The sequence below is a fragment of the Sitophilus oryzae genome, unplaced genomic scaffold, assembly GCF_002938485.1.
Source record: "Sitophilus oryzae breed Bouriz unplaced genomic scaffold, Soryzae_2.0 scaffold_1274_pilon_pilon, whole genome shotgun sequence".
NCBI classification, from domain to species: Eukaryota; Metazoa; Arthropoda; class Insecta; order Coleoptera; family Curculionidae; genus Sitophilus; species Sitophilus oryzae.
In genome coordinates this window covers 3387496-3405460 of record NW_022145920.1, presented here as the reverse complement: position 1 = coordinate 3405460, position 17965 = coordinate 3387496, and the positions used below count along the sequence as shown (strand labels likewise).

At 30.7% G+C, this 17965-nt stretch overlaps 2 protein-coding genes and 1 non-coding gene across 4 annotated transcripts in view; 1 reads left to right on the top strand and 2 right to left on the bottom strand.

The window, feature by feature from the left end:
- Positions 1–1041, top strand: part of LOC115874373 — a 33019-nt gene extending 31978 nt beyond the window's left edge. Inside the window, exons 17-18 of the mRNA XM_030889518.1 lie at positions 126–203; positions 399–1041. Coding sequence (XP_030745378.1) covers positions 126–203; positions 399–431 — 111 coding nt within the window. The 3' untranslated portion in view covers positions 432–1041. The remainder of the gene's footprint in view (positions 1–125; positions 204–398) is intronic.
- Positions 1042–11060: 10019 nt separating this feature from the next.
- Positions 11061–14724, bottom strand: LOC115874372 (rho GDP-dissociation inhibitor 2). 2 transcript variants are annotated; one of them, XM_030889516.1, is made up of 5 exons: positions 14581–14724; positions 13959–14150; positions 13673–13897; positions 11528–11766; positions 11061–11483 (listed from the first exon to the last, which is right to left on the bottom strand). In XM_030889516.1, exons 2-4 carry the CDS (start codon positions 14137–14139, stop codon positions 11567–11569), a joined length of 606 nt encoding a protein of 201 aa, XP_030745376.1. In that variant the 5' UTR covers positions 14140–14150; positions 14581–14724; the 3' UTR covers positions 11061–11483; positions 11528–11566. The 2 variants fall into 2 exon arrangements, with proteins under 2 accessions (XP_030745376.1, XP_030745377.1); XM_030889517.1 differs by having other exon boundaries at positions 11061–11466.
- A 2516-nt stretch (positions 14725–17240) lies between these two features.
- On the bottom strand, positions 17241–17313 carry Trnaf-gaa. Its single transcript has one exon. It is a non-coding gene; the product is annotated as a tRNA-Phe (tRNA).
- Between the last annotated feature and the right edge of the window lie 652 nt (positions 17314–17965).

The following is a 17965-nucleotide window of genomic DNA, read 5'->3' as shown; positions in this document are numbered from 1 at the left end:
GCCAAAATCATTGAAGCCTCTATAGTTCATAAAGATGTACTAAAGTTCTTAAATTAGACATATTTTACGTATTTTAAAGTTGTTAATCTTTTTACACCGATTTATCACTTTGTTATTCTTTTCAGGAGGCCAATACAATGGCGGAGCGTGACTTGGGATCAACGTTCTTGTTGCCCCATACACACCTGTATAAACCTGAGAGAGTAAGTAGATTGTGTGGTCTATCACTACTGGAAAATGATAAAAATCCTGAAATATGTCCTTTATTAACACACCATCGAAATAATTTGTTATCTGATTTTTTAACGGTTAAACAAAAACCCATTTTTTTTTTTTTGATACTACGGTATTTTTTGAATGTAATTTTTTTATATCTAATTTTTTCCTTTTTATTTCAGGGTTCAGATATATCAGGTTTCGAGTCTTTGTAACACTCTGCAGGTTTTTAAAAGACTAGTAAAAGTACGTTACGCAATTGTCCAAGTGCCTTATTTATTATTAGTACCTAAATATTATTATTTAGAAAATACAGCGGAGCGAATGGTTAAAAAAAATAATTTCATATATCTAGTTGTTTCAAGTTTACCCTGTTGGCCATAATTTATTTAAATTGATGTAAATAATTTATTTCGCGTATTATTTTAATAATGTTGTATGAATGAATTATCCAGTATGGGCCTTTTATTACAAATTTATTGGATCGCCCGGATACTGCTGTGAATGCGTGTGAATGTATATATCGTGTGATATAAGAGTAATTTTTATATACAATGTAACGAAACAAACATATTTATATTTTAAGTAAAAAATCTGGTCTTATATAAGTACTTACTATACGTTATGCTGTAAATTTGTAATGTATAATAAATATTTTTAAATAAATAAACGTAATATATAAGTATATACATAATTTGTGTAGCAGGATAGGAGTGCCAAAACAGTAATGTGATTTCCTTGGAAGAGATCACTTTTCTAATAAGAATTTATTGTTTGAGTTTACTAATTTTGTTCTATCGAAAACAAGAAATATACAAATGTTTTAAAATATAAATTGCTTTTATTTATTGACCTACAAAAAAAGGTAATAAAAGCAAAGCCAAGTTAACTCGGTTTGCTATTGACATTCATTATTAAATGCCTTGGTATGCTTATTTCAAAATAAAAATTTATTAATGGTTTACAAATAATACAATATATGACATTTATGTGTTACGGGTAATACGCGAAATTAGTTAATTCGCGAATTATCCGGTTAAAATGCGAATTAATCAACAGTCAGTTAGTGCATCTGGCTCACCCCTATAACATTTTTATTTTTTCAGTTAAAAAAACGAGTTTTGGTATGTTAGTATATGACATAAATTAGGATTGATTATGGATTGATGACGTATTCAATTGTTTTCGGTCAACAACTTCGGTTTACAACTTTTGATTTTTAAATGGCACCATCAATATTTTTGTTTATTTAATATTTTTATTTACTTTATTCTATAGAAAATAAATATCTGAATAGAATGACACATCATATGTCAACTTTTGACGTTTTCATATGCATATGGTTTATTTGAAATTATAACTTGCAGTTCGTAACGAAAATTTGACTCGAAATAGTGTGTGGTATCAAATTATTTGTAAAAAAATGCTTTTTCCAAATATACTAATGAGCCACCCTCGTTCCATTTTAAAAAATTGGGATATGATTAAAAATACGATTTGAGCATTTTCTAACTAGCCAGGACAAGACACTAAAAACATTATACGATCAAATCTATTTTTCCAAGGCTCCTTGATTAATAACTAGTGTTTTTAACATAGCCATGGCACTCTAGATTGAATTTTAAAATACGATTTTTTATTAAACGAGAATGTCAAAAGTTGACATATGATATGTCATTCTATTCAGAATGTAATTTTCTATCGAATAAAATACCGGAGGTGCCATTTAAAAATCAAAAGTTGTAGTCATTTTCGGTGAAACCGGAACTGACCAAAAACAATTGAATACGTCAATCAATCCTAATTTATGTCATATACTAACATACCAAATCTCGTTTTTTTATCTGAAAAAAATCAAAAAGTTATAGCGGTGAGCCACTTTTGAGACGCACCCGGTATTGTAATAATGTTCGCAAATTATCCTATTAGAACGCGAATTATACAATATGATTGGTTATATCTGCTAACACTTGGTTATTTCGCGAATTAGCCAGATAATATGTTAAGCGAGCAATTAATATCACATCCATAGGCGTATGCAGGTAATAGTGATGGGCATTACGATTCTTTTTAGTGAATCGAATCACACTATTCGATTTCTCATATTGAATCGACTCCTACGATTCGTTCATTTGAACGAACCACATGCACAATTTATGTTTCATAAAAATAAGAATCGTTCAAATGAACGACTCGTTCAGTTTTTGCCCACCTCTAGCAGGTAAAATGAGATGCAATTTTATTAGATAAATTTTAGCATTCATTTTGTACACTTCAACAAACAAATCTTTTTGCCAATCTAGCAATTTTTTTCAGTCTTAAAAATAAAACAAAAATCAGGCAGATGCAACCACATTCTGCTTATTAAAACAGGATAGGCTTGAATTACATAACATATTTTTTAGAGGGTGTATTTTTTGCCTCCTTAACACATTCATTATGTTCTTATAATAATCACAGTTTAAATAGCCGATTTTATCACTTTTTGTAACTGCGATTTTAAAAAAGTCTTAGGTCGCATGTACGGAATGACTGAAGCGGAGCACCTGGAATGAGAACACCGTAAAACGCATTTATGTTGACACCTGTTTAAGCTTCCTACCATATGATTGAAAGAAAAAAATGGTGTTAAAGATGGCTGTGGAATGACAATCGATGATAATTTTGGCGAGGTCAAACCCTTGGCGTTGTTTACTTGATCTGTGCTGTTCTATATTTTTTAATGGTGCTTACTGCCAGTTGGCCGTAAGAAAATTGTAATTGATTTTTAAGGTGTAGGTAGTTTAAAAATCGAGAAAAAAATAACTTTTACGAAATAGATTCGTGCGTCTGAAAATCTTCTATCCTTTTTAATCTTCATATAATTAGTGGTAATTTTTGACAAGTTTTGTGTCATTTTTTAGTAAATGACGTCGACACAATTATCATCGATTGTCATTCTCTAGCCGTCTTTGACACCGTTTTTTTTTATCATGCTGTATATTGCTGCCCTTGTTCACAAAAGATACAATACTAAAGCCCCATACTCACACTTCGCTCCTGCGTCCCTTCCTCGCGTTACTTCGTCACTTCACTTCGTTCCTTCGTCCCTTCGCTTCCTTCCTTCGTCCATTCGATGCTTGGAAATTAGTCGATTATGCAACAACACACCACAAAATATTTTTAATATAGCAGCTACATGTTTATTACGAAATATCTAGACCTCTAAATATCTAACCTCTAAAATTTTTAAAAAATCCGAAAGGCGCATAATTTTTATTTTATAAAACTGCCAGTAGCGTGGCAAATTCTCGCGGGGCCCCCTAACTATACTCAAAAATTCCTTCAAATACATCATTATTGTGATATCTGCTTGAAACATTTCAGTATCGTGTACAACAATATGATAGTATGAATTTACAAGGCGAGTCAACAATATTTATTTAGTTTATTATGTATTTTATACTCTTAAACTACTGAAATATGACATTAATTAAACGTTGATTTATAAGGGCATCATGCATACTATTTCTATTCAACATTTTTGTACTAATAACAATTACATAAATATGGACATGTATTTTTCACAAATATGAAGACATTATTGTTTTTTCTTCCTTCCATTGATATACAGGATGTCCCATTTTTGTGTGTTTTATGGGGTTTCTGGTTTATGAGTAGAGATATAAAGATGCCGTTTTCATATCATTATTCTACTTATTATGAAACCAAAACAACTACATACAGTAGATTTATCCTAGACTCTTAGTTCAAAGTTATTTTTTTTTCAAAAATAAAATACAGAAAACTTTTTAATTAGTAGAAATTTTTTATTTTTCGATAAAGTAATCGTATCTTCGAATTATCTTATATGCTAGATTGTGAAAAGGTCGTGATGGGAAATTTGGGTAAGTACCACTTTGTAGATAAATAAAATCTGGGTATATCCTGTATATATCTACAATGTAGATTGGTATGAACATTCAAATTTTGAATAAAAGTTTCCGACGACCGCATAGTAAATACCCAGTATAATACCGGGAATAGAAATGTACCAATATATATATATATATATATATATATATATATATATATATATATATATATATATATAATAGCCAACTGACGCCGTTTTTTTCGATCCTACGGTATATACCAGATACCCTGATTTTGTTTTGTTCTACCCATTGAGTACTTACCCACCGCCCGTGTCTCGTTTTTAAACAAGTATAAAAAAGCACTGTTAAACTATTTCGTTGGGAGGTCTATTTCAAAAAAATGACTCAAACTGCTATGTTCTTTTCAAAAACAGGAGACTCTATATACTATTTTTATTTTATTTGCCTTGTTATGAGCTTTCTAAAATTATAATTGAAATTATATTTATTTAGGTACTGCTACACTTCTAAATTGTCCCTTAGATTTTATTTAACAATTTTACTCCTGATAATTTTGATTTGCATCAGTGATATTTTGATAAACTACACGGAAACTGAATTTTGCTGCTTTTAAATAACATAGTAATAACCAACATTGTACGTCGAATAAATTAGTAAGAAAATAAATTCGATATTTTCTATTTTATCTAACATCTTGGCCTCATCTCTATCAGTACAATCGTACGTTTTTTTCAGTATTAATCTTAAATTCGATACTTAACGACGGGCAGTGGTGAAGCTATGGGGGGTGTTGGGGATATACCCCCCATTTATAAGACAACGCGACGTCTAAATCCCAAATTAAAAATATTAAGGATGATACGATTTTATTTTAATTTTAGAGTTGTCATAACAATAATTATTTATGCATGTTATAATGTTCAACAATAAAAAAATTTAAGTTTTAAATTAATAAAACAATTTTTTTTTTTAAACGAAGGGTTTTTATTTTTTAATTATTCTGAAATTTTGCATTTTATGGGAACCTTTTATCTCCTTATCTTATAACTTATGAGAAAAGGTGAAGTACAAGATCGTGAAATGCAATACTTTCAGGTTCACCATATGTTAGGAAGTAAGAGAGCTAGGACATATCTGTATGTACATCTTTAGTTTCATAAATGTAACAGCGTAATGTGAAAATCGCATCTTTGTATCTGACGACTCATAAACGAAATACCCTGCATAATACACGAAAATGGGAAATATACAGATGTACTGCCAAGTCAAGAAATCAACTACGAATGAAATCCATAGATCGATTTATATATATTTATATATTTTGTGTTCGTGATAATTCCTTTGCTACTTCGTCCAAAACCAACAATACGAGGAAGGAGAGCGTTTCGAACGAAGGACACACAGTCGCATAAAATCGACATTTCCTATAGTAAATATAAGATTTTGGACGAAGGGATGCAACGAAGGAAGGAAATGAGTATGGGGCTTAACACAATAAACGTTTTATAACGGTTGCTTTTGGATAATTAATTCGCATTTTTAACCTGTTTGCGGTAGATAATAGGCGAAACTAACACATATTCGGGTTTTATTCATTGCATATAGACACAGATAATTTGGTGATTTAACTGGATAATTCTGCGAATTAACTGATTCGCGTATTACCCCTAATATATATAGGGTGAGCCTTCAAAAGTGAAAAATCACTAAATAAACACTAAAACTGCATTTTTTCACTTTTTCAAATCTTTCAAATATTCGATTTATTGAATTGAAAAAATTACCTCAGATTTTTAGTAAATTTTATGCTCTACAAGAACTCCGCGATTTCAAATTTTTTATCATAAACCGTTTCAAAGTTATGGTACTTTTTAATGGAAAAAGATTTTTTAAGTGTTATTTAAATGAAAACTTCACCGACACCTCTTTAAAATTGAGCTAAAAAATCCTACCTTCCGAGGAGATTTTTTTCTCGGTTATTTTAACCCATAAAATTCTAAATAAATAACTCCCACAGACTGTAACTACCTATTTCTTTTTTTACCTATATAACCACTATAACCTATAAAATTAATAATTAAAAACCTATTTTTATCGCTATTGTTGGTTTGAAAATTACTGTATGATTCAGATATTTTTCAATGAGTCACAAATAAAATAAAATTTATTAAAGAAACTAAACCAACATAAACAAAAATAAATATTTGAGATGTCAAGTAGTAGTAACAAATCATACTGGTTTCGTATGAGGAAAAATACGTTGCTGAAATCGAATTTAAATCTCTATATCTTTAATAATCAAGTTAAAACTCTTGATCTAACATAAAAACGTCTAAGCAACCTTCACTTCCAAATCAACTCAAACGTTTTCTTTTATCGTGATGCTATTATCCATTTCTCGTAAATAAATATCTCCAACATAGACTGTAACTAAAAGGACATTCTTTTTAATATAACCAGCAGTATAACCTATAAAATTAATAAATTAAAACCCATTTCAATCGCTATGTTTTGTTTATTTGATGGATTGTAAGATTTGTGTTTTTTCTACGAAAAAACTTATTTATTTACCAGCATAATGTGGTTATTATTTTAGGGAGGTCAATAGTACTAAAAATAAATAAATATTTTTTAAGACGCAATCAAAATTTAAATTTTTTGGGAGTGCATTGACCATTTGACGCTCATGGTTAAGCCACTGTTATTTACTAATTATGCGTTTTTTGAACGATACCAGAGGTTAAATAAATTGTAAGTCTGCAAAAATATATTTCATCAATAAAATAATTGATCGAAAAAGGGTTTTTTACTTGTAATGTTTAGAAATTTTTGCATTTTTAAAAATAAACACTTTGTATCTCGATTATCTATATAACTTATCAGGTGAAAAGGATCTAGTGACATTTCACTAAAAATCCAGTCAATGTAGATAAATAAAATCTTCCACGGTACATCCATATACCAAAATGTAGATCCAAACCAAAAACCTATGGGAACAAAGGACAAAATGAGTTTCCTTTGACCACGCAGTAGAAAAATGGGTATAATAAAATGAATTCTAATCAATTAAACCGGACATATATGGGAATAGTTTTGAATATATTTAGAACGAAAAAAGTATTTACAAATATATATATATATATATAGTTTTTCTATATTTTCTCCCAATTTTTTGGGAGGCATTGACCATTTGACCTCATGGTTAAGCCACTGTTATTTTTACTAATATTGTTTTGAACGATACCAGAGGAAAAATAAGGATGTTGACTCGCAAAAATAAACGACATCCCATGAAGAATACCGCATGATCGAAAAAAACGGCGTCAGCGATGACTATGAAATAACATTTTTTCGATCATACGGTATAATCAAATGTAAAAGAATGTTGAAGTTCTCGAAACGCAGTTGGCAAACTAGCAAAGTCTGGATACCACATGTAAAATTAAGATTAGTTATTTAGTGTACAGGAAGTTACCTATTCAATAACCATGATATTGCTGTCTAATCAATTACTGTTTGACCATCGGATCTTGAAGCTTGAGAAGGAATGCGATAAAAAATCGATATCCAGCACGTTTATCTATAAAATTGCAAAATTTATTTATAGACATACTGGTTAAACTAAAAATTTAATATATTTTTTATTATATTTAAAAGTTAAATTTAATATTCTGTTGAACATTATAATGAATTTTAACGTAGTTTATTGTTATGACATATCTTTTATTTAATAATCGTATTTCCTTAATTCTTTATAATTTGCTCATTTAGACGTTGAAGATTGTCAACGATATAATTGGCAAAACTCAATTATACATGGGGGGGGGAGTATCCCCCCCAACACCCCCCATAGCTTCACCACTGCCCGTCGTTAAGTATCGAATTTAAGATTAATACTGAAAAAAACGTACGATTGTACTGATAGAGATGAGGCCAAGATGTTAGATAAAATAGAAAATATCGAATTTATTTTCTTACTAAATTTCCAAGGTACAATATTGGAAAATACTAACTTGCTTTCAAAATTTTCGTAAAAATGATAGTTGACATAGGATTGTTTTGATCGTTAATATCAGGAGTTTTTGTTCGTAGTAGGAAAATCTTAATATCAAGTTTGAAAGTGTTTATGTCATCAATGAATAAATTTCAAGGGAAATCTTGGAATATTGAACCTCAGACAAGAAAATAAAAGCTTATTTATATAGGAGTTAATAACTTTTTTGATGAAATCTCATTTGGTTTAAATGTTGAAAATCCTAATAAATCGATGAAGAAGTCACAGAGTTATGCTTGTTTAGATATAAAATAACTAAACTTAGAATCAGGTATGACGCATTTCAAAATATTTTATGAAAAATTTGAAATTTTATACCAACAAACATTGTTAAAATCCCAGGAATCGATATCTTAGCTAATGTCAAAGTATTAGTAGACAAATTTCCTAACGACCTAACACAATCTAGCATCGGAGCTACAAGCAAAAAATTACTTTATGAAAAATCGAAAAAAATTTCACAGTATCAGAGAATTTTCTGATTTTATTTTGAAAAAAAAACAATTCCTGATTAGAAAGTATTTTGCAAAATTTGCAGGAAGAATTCCAATTTTGTTTGCAGGAAAAAACCCTTAGGGGTTATTGAACCAGAATGAATTTTTTCTAAATGTCAAAATAACAGAAAGTTATTAATGAGGTCTACTATATTCCCAAGAGTATAAATATAAGCTCAATTCGAATAATATCAGTTGAGAATAATCGAGCAAAAGATGGGTAGACAATGGACTAGCCTCGTAAACAAAACTGCTGGCGAAGGATACCATAAAAAGTAATAGGACTTGGATCTAATGGTGAGTAAAATTATGTTTTGTTTGCGCTTCCAAAGTTAACTATTTCAAGATTTTTTTGCTGGAAGTAGTTATAATCTAAAATTATTTATTATAGAAAAACTATAGTTAGTACAGATATATAAATAAATATACCTCAAGACTAGTTTAATCATCTGCTGATGGCAGACATGGTTAGCGAAACGTGCGTCCAGTGTAACATTAAAAGTGTTTTGGTGTATTGTACTGATTTAGTGTTTTATTTTGCTGTATAACACCAAAGGTTTAATTATTTCTTCTATTATATTAATAATAAATAAATAAATGATTCAAAATATTTATCCAAAATATAAAAAAGCTTCAAGTGTGTAGCTCTTGTTAAACAATACGATTCAAGCAGATATCACAATAATGATTAATTTGAAGGAATTATGATATAGTTAGGGGGCCCATATAGAATTTGTACGCTACATGCAGCTTTTATAAAATGAAATTGGGCGCCTTTTTGATTTACAACTGCGTTTAGAGGCCGATACCCCGTAGTCTAGAGATCCGTTGGTCACACTATACCTATCAACATTTACAGTAATTAGTAAAAATGATTTCATTTTTCGATAACCTTAGGGTATCTCAGGTTGAGCTTATTAGATAGTTTCTAGAGAACTACAATATCTGGATCGGAGATTTTGCACATTACTGGGTAAGAACGAGATCTATCGATTGTAATATGGGTATATATGGTACTTCTGAAATACCGGAAGTTGACAGCAATTCTTATTTTAAATGGTACCCCCATTTTTTATTACATACTTAAATTATCGGTAAAATTTTATGAATTTTGATATCAAACACTCTATATCAAACATTAACCGTTTTTGAGAAAAAAGCATTTAAAATTTTTGAGGAAAAACTGCATGCATGAAATTGAGCGATTAATAAATTGTTTCATAAATCATTTTTTCAAATGGAAACTACCTTTTTTATTTCACTAGTAAAAAGCAATTGTTACTTTTTGATTATATATATTGTTATATATATAAATATATCGTTTTTAAGTTATTTAAGATTTAGTTTTAAAGCGTATTTTTATCTTCTTATTATATCTAGTTTCTTTTGACATTAAGTATCAAACCATTAGACATATTTATTTCCTTCTGTATAAAACTAATTATTTCAATTTCATATATATAAATACTGCTGGTATATACATATATAAGGAATATTATAATAAAAAAATTTTTTTAATTATTCTTGATATTACTGGTATTATACCGGGTATTTACTATGCGGTCGTTGAAAATACCTTTTAAAAAATTAGACTGTTCATCTAAATGTACAGGTACCGTATGATCGAATAAAAACGGCGTCAACGATGGCTATGAAATGAAAATCGGTGTCATTTTATATGTAAAACTATATGGTAGTATAACTATATGGTAGCTATACAAAAAGTAACGAATTGAAAAACCTTTTTACTAGTGAAATAAAAAAAAGGTAGTTTCCATTTGAAAAAAATGATTTATGATAATTTATTAATCGCTCAATTTCATGACAGCTACGGCCAATATTATAGGACATTCAAACAATTTAATTTTCGAAATAGATAGCCACATGTCTTCTCTTTATGCCACAGTGGCTGAGATAATCACTAAATTTCTTGTTTAGGCTATAACTCCACCCCCCCCCCCACCCAATTTTTTGACATGCACTTTTTTCCTCCAAAAATTTTAAATGTTTTTTTTCTCAAAAACGGTTAATGTTTGATATAGAGTGTTTGATAGCAAAATTCATAAAATTTTACCGAGAATTTAAGTATGTAATAAAAAATGGGGGTACCCATTTAAAATAAGAAAGTTACTGTCAACTTCCGGTATTTCCGGAAGTGCCGCCATATTGAAGATATTTTTAATCGATAGATCTCGTTGTGAAACAGTGACGTGCGAAAAATCTGTAATCTAGATATTGTAGTGCTCTAGAAACTTCTAATGCACGCTCAGCCTGGGATACCCTGTATCTTTACCCCAGTTGTTCTAAATTTATACTAAATATTAATTTATTTCCAATGGCTAAAAACTATCTGAAAAGAAAAACAAAAAATGTAATGTATATATTTAATAATTAAAATATCATATGCAGAAATTAATAGTTAATGCCTAAATACATGCATTCACAAATAAAAAATAAAAAAAAACTTAAAAGACAACACACATTTTTGATTTAACTGGTTCACAATAAAGCTTCCAAATTTAAGGGAAACAATTTAAAAAAATCAAGGATGATTGTATTTTTTAACGCCCACTAGGTAAAATATTAAAATATTTTAAAAATAGCTATACAAAAAGTTATTGCTCAATAGGTTTCTTTAGAAAACTTGGCAGTTAATATTACATATTTTGCATTGTAAAATGCATTGGGTAAAAATGTCTCAAAATTTTGGGTATAAAGCTGTAAAACCTGGTAGAAATACAAATTCCTTCTCCCTATCCACAAAATAATAAGTTTATATATAAATTTTAATACTTCTGATCCTTTTATAAATGCGCCACAACACCTAAAAACATTTTTTAACTATTAAACGGTAATTTACCATTAAACTCTAGTAAACCACTTACCTAATAGAAAAAAAAATAGCATCAAAGCACCTTAGTTTCTTAGTCTTTCCAATCCTTTTTAATTTCAAACGTCCACTCCCATTTTAAGTGTTCATGCTTATCATCGTCTGTAAACAACGAATTTACCGTGTAGGAGCCTCTGGCCATTAAGCCCGAAGGAGCATCTTCAGATGGGGTTGTATACGACTGAATTTCTGCCTTTGGAGCATATGAACCGACCATGTGAGTCATTTTATCCACTAGAAAATAATTTATTCTGAATGAATAAGTTTTGCTATTGTTAACCAAATTAGACAACAAAAAAATATATGGCAAAGCCATCTAGAATTATTTACCTGCTTTGCATTTATGATAAGGATAAACAAAAGAATAATCATAATAATATCTGTTTCCCTTTTTATATACAGGGTGAGTTTCCTACGATGTTCTCTATAGGTTTCTCGGAAACTACATAGAGAGTCGGTTAAATGGGGAAAGAATTGCAGTTTTGTGGGGTCATAAATATTCACCTTTCAGATTTTTGAAAAAGTTCATGATTTACTAGATATCTCAAAAAAAAAAATTTTGGCTATTTCAGAAATTGTCCGTAATTCCATTATAATCTATTTTAGACCAAAAGTTTTCAGATAAAAGTTGTAGATAATCATATCCTTAATGAGATTGTGTTCTCCGTTTTTTTCTAAAGCCTGTCATTTTTGACATATGACACAAACATATGTTTTTTTAAATGGAAACCCTAATTGGCCATGACATCATCAAAAGCGCCATTTTTAAGCGTTTCGGCGATATAAGCCAATTCACAATTCAGAGTTATAGCCAATTCTTATCATTTTTAAACAATTTATTATAGCTTTTAGGGATATGAAAAACTTAAAAAATGGCGCTTTTTATGAAGTCATGGCCAACTATGGTTTCCATTTAAAAAATATATGTTTGTGTCATATGTCAAAAATGACAGGCTTTAGAAAAAAAAACGGAGGACACAATCCTTTAAGGATGTGATTATCTACAACTTTTATATCTGAAATATTTTTGTCTAAAATAGATTATAATGGAATTGACACATAGCCGAAATTTGTTTTTTTCGACATATCTAGTAAGCCATAAACTTTTTCAAAAATCTGAAAGGCGCATATTTATGACCCCACAAAACTGCAATTTTTTCCCTATTTAACCGACTCTCTATCTCCAGTAGTTTCCAAGATACCCATAGAGGACATTGTAGGAAACTCACCCTGTTGTACCGTTTGATCGAAAAACACGGCGTCAAGTTGGCTTTGAAATGACGATTCTTCTTCTGTACTTAATATGGCCACTCGCTTTTATTGCATTCAGCCAGCAATCTAAAAAAAATCGAATTTTTGATTTTTTTTAAATCATGATTTTTTTGGTTCTACTCTTTTTTAATCTTTCTATAATTATTAGTGTTAGTTTTTGATAATTTTTAGTAAACGATATCTAGAGATTGACCTAGCCAAAATTATCATCGATTATCATTCCCCAGCCGTTTTTGACGCCATTTTTATTTGATCATACGGTTATTTTTAGTCTTTTGCTTTAGGCAGTGTATCAAACTGTTTAACAATTTGACACATGAAATGAAGCATATAGAAGTTAAGAGAAGTTTTATGAAAAAGTAAAAATATTCTTTAAAATTAATATTGAGCCATATTCAATTTCTGATTTATTATTTTATAGATTCTTTTTGTGACAGAAGTTGTGACAGTGAACAAATAATGTGACCTTAATGTGACTAATAATTATTGATGAATATTATGGTATAGTCTGTCCAACGAGAGGACACATGACAGTGACAGTTCTATCTGTTTTTAATACACCGGTAAAATAGTATTTTCTGCCATTTTTTAGTTTTCATCTGTCGAAATCCTCCCTCACTCGTTAAACAGACTATAAACGTAAATATCTTCTTAGTTTATAATATTAGGTATAATTCTTCTTAGATCGTAAAGAACCTCACAGATACATTTAGAATTTATTTGAGCAATTGTATTACCAAACATAACATGATGTCAAATGTTGAAATGTGAATAAATTACATGAAAAGAACTATATGAATTTAATACAAGAATAAACAAAAGAATTGCCTACAGTTTTGTTAAACTGATTTTAATAATATTATCTCACCTGTAATCCCCAATTTACTGGTTTTCTGAACATACTTTAATCCATGTACTATTTCACGTTGAACGATAAATTCAATTCTAATTTTGTATGAAACTCCTTCTTTTATAACGAAGGTTTGCTTCTTTAATACTGCCAAATCTCCAGTTAAATCAAGGGATATTTCTGGGTGATCTACAGGAATTAAAACTAGTCTCTTTACTATAACTTTTCTTGGATTATCGGGTTCTGAAATAATAAAAAATAGATAAGTAGGCTGCATTCAATAATAACTAAGACAGTAACATACCAACAATGATTGGGCCTTCTTGGGCTTGTCCTAAAAGTGTTTCTTTGTATTTTCTTAAACTTTCATCATCTTGATCAATTTCCAATATTTCGTTTATACTCTTCTCTGGCGGAGGCTTGTAATTAGAATCGGGCTCCTTTTCCAAATCATCGGGAGTAGTAACTTCATTATCGTCGGACATTTTTACAGTGCCTAATTTTAAGTAACAATAATAAAAATTGCTATTCCATTCACATACAAAATAAATAGTGAATCATACAACGATCTAAATTAAAAAAGAATAATACACATTGGAACAATAAAATGCCGCTAATCTATTTATAAATATTTCTTTAAATATAAGCCCCATCAAATTGGCTTTGGAAACCGTTATTGGTAAGGTTATGGTGGTTATATTATTAATGAAAATAATGTATATCGGTATCTTAAAATTAATAAAAAGTATTTTTTAAATATTAATCGCAACGCAATAGATATATAAAGTAAATAGAAGTTAGATTTTAACTGATAAAAATTCGGCTTTATCCCAAAGTAATGAACAGGCATAAGTAGGCACATATTATTTGTAAATAAATTAAACAAATTAATAGAAAAAGGCTAATATATCATATTTATTACTTACCTACTATAAATGATCTTTAATTAAAACTAAAGAAAATTATCAAACAAATAAAATAAAAAAATCCTCTCTGAAAAAATGGGTGTATGCCGTCGGCTATAACTGATGTAAATTGTGCGCATGGCATGAATTTTTCCAGTAAGTAAAAATACGGCTGTGATATCGACGTGAACACGTTTGCGCATATTAAGTTCACATTTTAAGGCTTTTGTTAAAATAATATAAGTGAAATTTCGGAATATTATTTACCGATTTCCAATTATTGCAAAAAATACCGGTCAACTTAAATCTTATTTTAATACCCCAAACAGAGCCCCAAATTCTAACCATATTAACCTAGGATATTAAGCCATATTTAAATTTTAATCGTTAATAGATGTATATGCAACCAAACATACACACTATCAGGATATGCAGACTAATGCAGACTCTTGATGCCTAAGCTTGATGCAGAGAAAAACTTTTACACAGTTTTTGAAGGAATGTTTTGGGATTTTTCCGTATTGGGGGGGGGGGGGTACCTCTATCAGTATTCTTATGTGGAATAATACTACATTTGTTCAATTGTAATTCTTCAAGCCTTGCTTTGGTTCAAGCTTTGCTTCCCATATAGAAAGTGTCGCTTGCAATCCAGAACCTCGTAGTCACATAATATATGCTCTGCTGTTTCAGATTTCAGGATCTTTATCGCATTCTGCAGCAAGGGCTTCCTTTATACAGGCTGAGCTTGTTTAGCGGGTTATGTTACGTCAAGAGATCCGTTGTAATCCGGACTTTATATCACTGTTGACCTGTTGAGCGTTAACAATTCCTTGGTAGTTTTAGAATTATGTCCTTAGATGAAGCCACCTTGCTATACCTGTATGCTCCTGGCTCCAGTGAACGGCCTCCTTTTTCCTAATCCATAGTTTTACTGCACAAGATATTTCTAGTAATGGCTCTGGATCAAATAGGCTTGGATAGAATTCCGATGATCCTTCGTCGACTTTTTCGTTGCCTTGGATGCCGCTATGGCTCGAAACCCTGAATAATTGATTCTGTTCCTTTTTGCCATCTGCCAGAGTTCCAATTTTATCATTATTAATTTCAATTTTATCATCATTTCAGACATTCTCAGACGAGTCTCGCGATACGTTTCATGGGCGGCTTAACTGATGCAGACTAACTGTGAGCATGTTTGATTTTGTTAGTCAAGTAGATGTTTTAATTTGCACAAAAAAAACTTCTGTTCATTTTAGTGCAACACAAACAAAAAATCCTTAAGGGAATTAATTGTTGTACACACAAGATTTTTTGAATGTCCTTTTTCTTTATTATTTGCTTTTCACTACGAACTCCCTATAGATGGATACATTACTTTCTCATTATACGGGTGAGTTAAAGTAAAGTAAGTTTTCAAATAAGTCCAACCGAGTTACTTTACTTTTTTTTCAAGAAAAAATATTTTTTGCTTAAATTTTGAGAACCAATTGATCTTTTCTGTTTTTTTTTCTTGTAAATTTAATCTACTACGTATATTGCTATATTATCAAGAAATTATGTTTTTTAACTGAAAAAAAAATTATGTGTGCGCACTATGTACGCATATTTGAAGTCAAACTTCTTCTTTCCTCCGTCTGTCTGTCCGACCCATAATTAAGAAAAATCCTGATGACTTCGTCCATTTAGAGGCAGGGGCGGATACAGAAATTTATTTTAGGGGGGGGGCAAAATAAAAAGCAATGGAGAATATGCTTTTTAGGGCGCCATTTTTAACCCAAAAGCCTAATATTTTACGCAATTTACAGATTTTAGGGGGGGCCGGGCCCCATGAGCCCCCCTCTGTATCCGCCATTGTTTAGAGGCATCGGTCGCATCGCCCACATAGCCTACCCACCAAATTTGGGCGCGATCGGACGACATCAACTTTTGACGTTTCTGCCGTCAAAACTAACTGTCACAGTGGCACCTGTCGTATACGGTCAAGTTGGCCTTGGTCCAATCTATTGACATACCAAATTTCATTTAAATCGGGCGATTTTTTTGGTTTGATTCATTGAAACGTCGTCAAAATATCATGAAAAGATGGGGCTCTTCGAGCTTTCACTTCAGAAATTCAAAAAATTCCTAGTAGTATAAAGTACAGTATTTTAAGTTAACCTTTTTGCTGCTAAGGCTAATCTAAACAGGGCAATCTAGACTAATCGCAGTCCGCGCCAGCGAATAGGTATGTTCCCTCACAGAAGCCTTTGTCAGCAAAAAAAAATAGACAATAAAAATACATACTTGATTTTAAACTTTCTTTGTATATTTAGCTGAAGAGAACTGTCGTCATAATTTAAGTATTTAACATAGTATTATACATGGTATCCCAGAAATAAGTGCAAGTATTTTATAACTGGCAGTATAGTTCAACACCAGAAACACGCCTGAGTTTTTTTTCGCGAAAAAAATAATTTGAAAATTCGAAATTTTTTGAAAAATCTTTCGGAAATTTGTTTAGTTTTTAGTTAAAAAACATAATTTCTTGATAATATGGCAACATATAGGTATTAGATTAAATTTACAAGTGGTTCTCAAAATTTTAGCAAAAAATCATTTTTTTGGAATGTTTGAAATTTCTGTAAATCGATGTTTTGTTTTGATAAAACAAACTGATTCATAAAATTAAAAAAAAAAAGTTTTGCCGAAACCCGGGATCGAACCAGGGACCTTTAGATCTTCAGTCTAACGCTCTCCCAACTGAGCTATTTCGGCTGTTGATTAACAGATTTTAAGTAGTTATTTATGTTCCACGTGCCTCTGGTAATTTAATTTCACAAAAAAATGTAATTTTAAGTCTATCTACAGAGTCTATCCAGATACAATACATTCAAAGTCCTTTAAATGTATTTGACTTCCATGTGTATTTGATGCAAGTACACTTTGATTCTGTCAACTAGGCTTTAAACAAAATACAAGGGTCCGTTACAGTAGCCCCCCCCGGTTCTCCAAACTCTTTAATATTTTAGCACTGTATTGCACCCACCTAGCACTACCTAGCACCCTATTTACAGAGCTAGCACCACAACCCCTAGCGAGTTACAGGACATTTTTACCGGGGGGCTAATGTAACACTAGCCCCAGTTGAATATTTCCCTTAAAACTTTAGCACTGTATTGCACCCACCTAGCACTACCTAGCACCCTACTTACAGAGCTAGCACCACAACCCCTAGCGAGTTACAGGACATTTTTACCTGGAGGGGCTAATGTAACGCTAGCCCACCCCCCTGTTGAATATTTCCCTTAAAACTTTAGCACTGTATTGCACCCACCTAGCACTACCTAGCACCCAATTTACAGAGCTAGCACTACACTCCCAGAAGAGTTATAGCATATTTTCACCTGGCGCACAGTGGGGCGGATGG

Coding starts and splice junctions, on each gene's coding strand:
- LOC115874372 (XM_030889516.1), bottom strand. CDS start 14,139: ATGTCCGACGATAATGAAGTTACTACTCCCGATGATTTGGAAAAGGAG. Junction 13,898..13,958: donor AGAAGGCCCAATCATTGTTG/GTATGTTACTGT, acceptor TTATTATTTCAG/AACCCGATAATCCAAGAAAA. Junction 11,767..13,672: donor CAGTAAATTGGGGATTACAG/GTGAGATAATAT, acceptor ATTATTTTCTAG/TGGATAAAATGACTCACATG.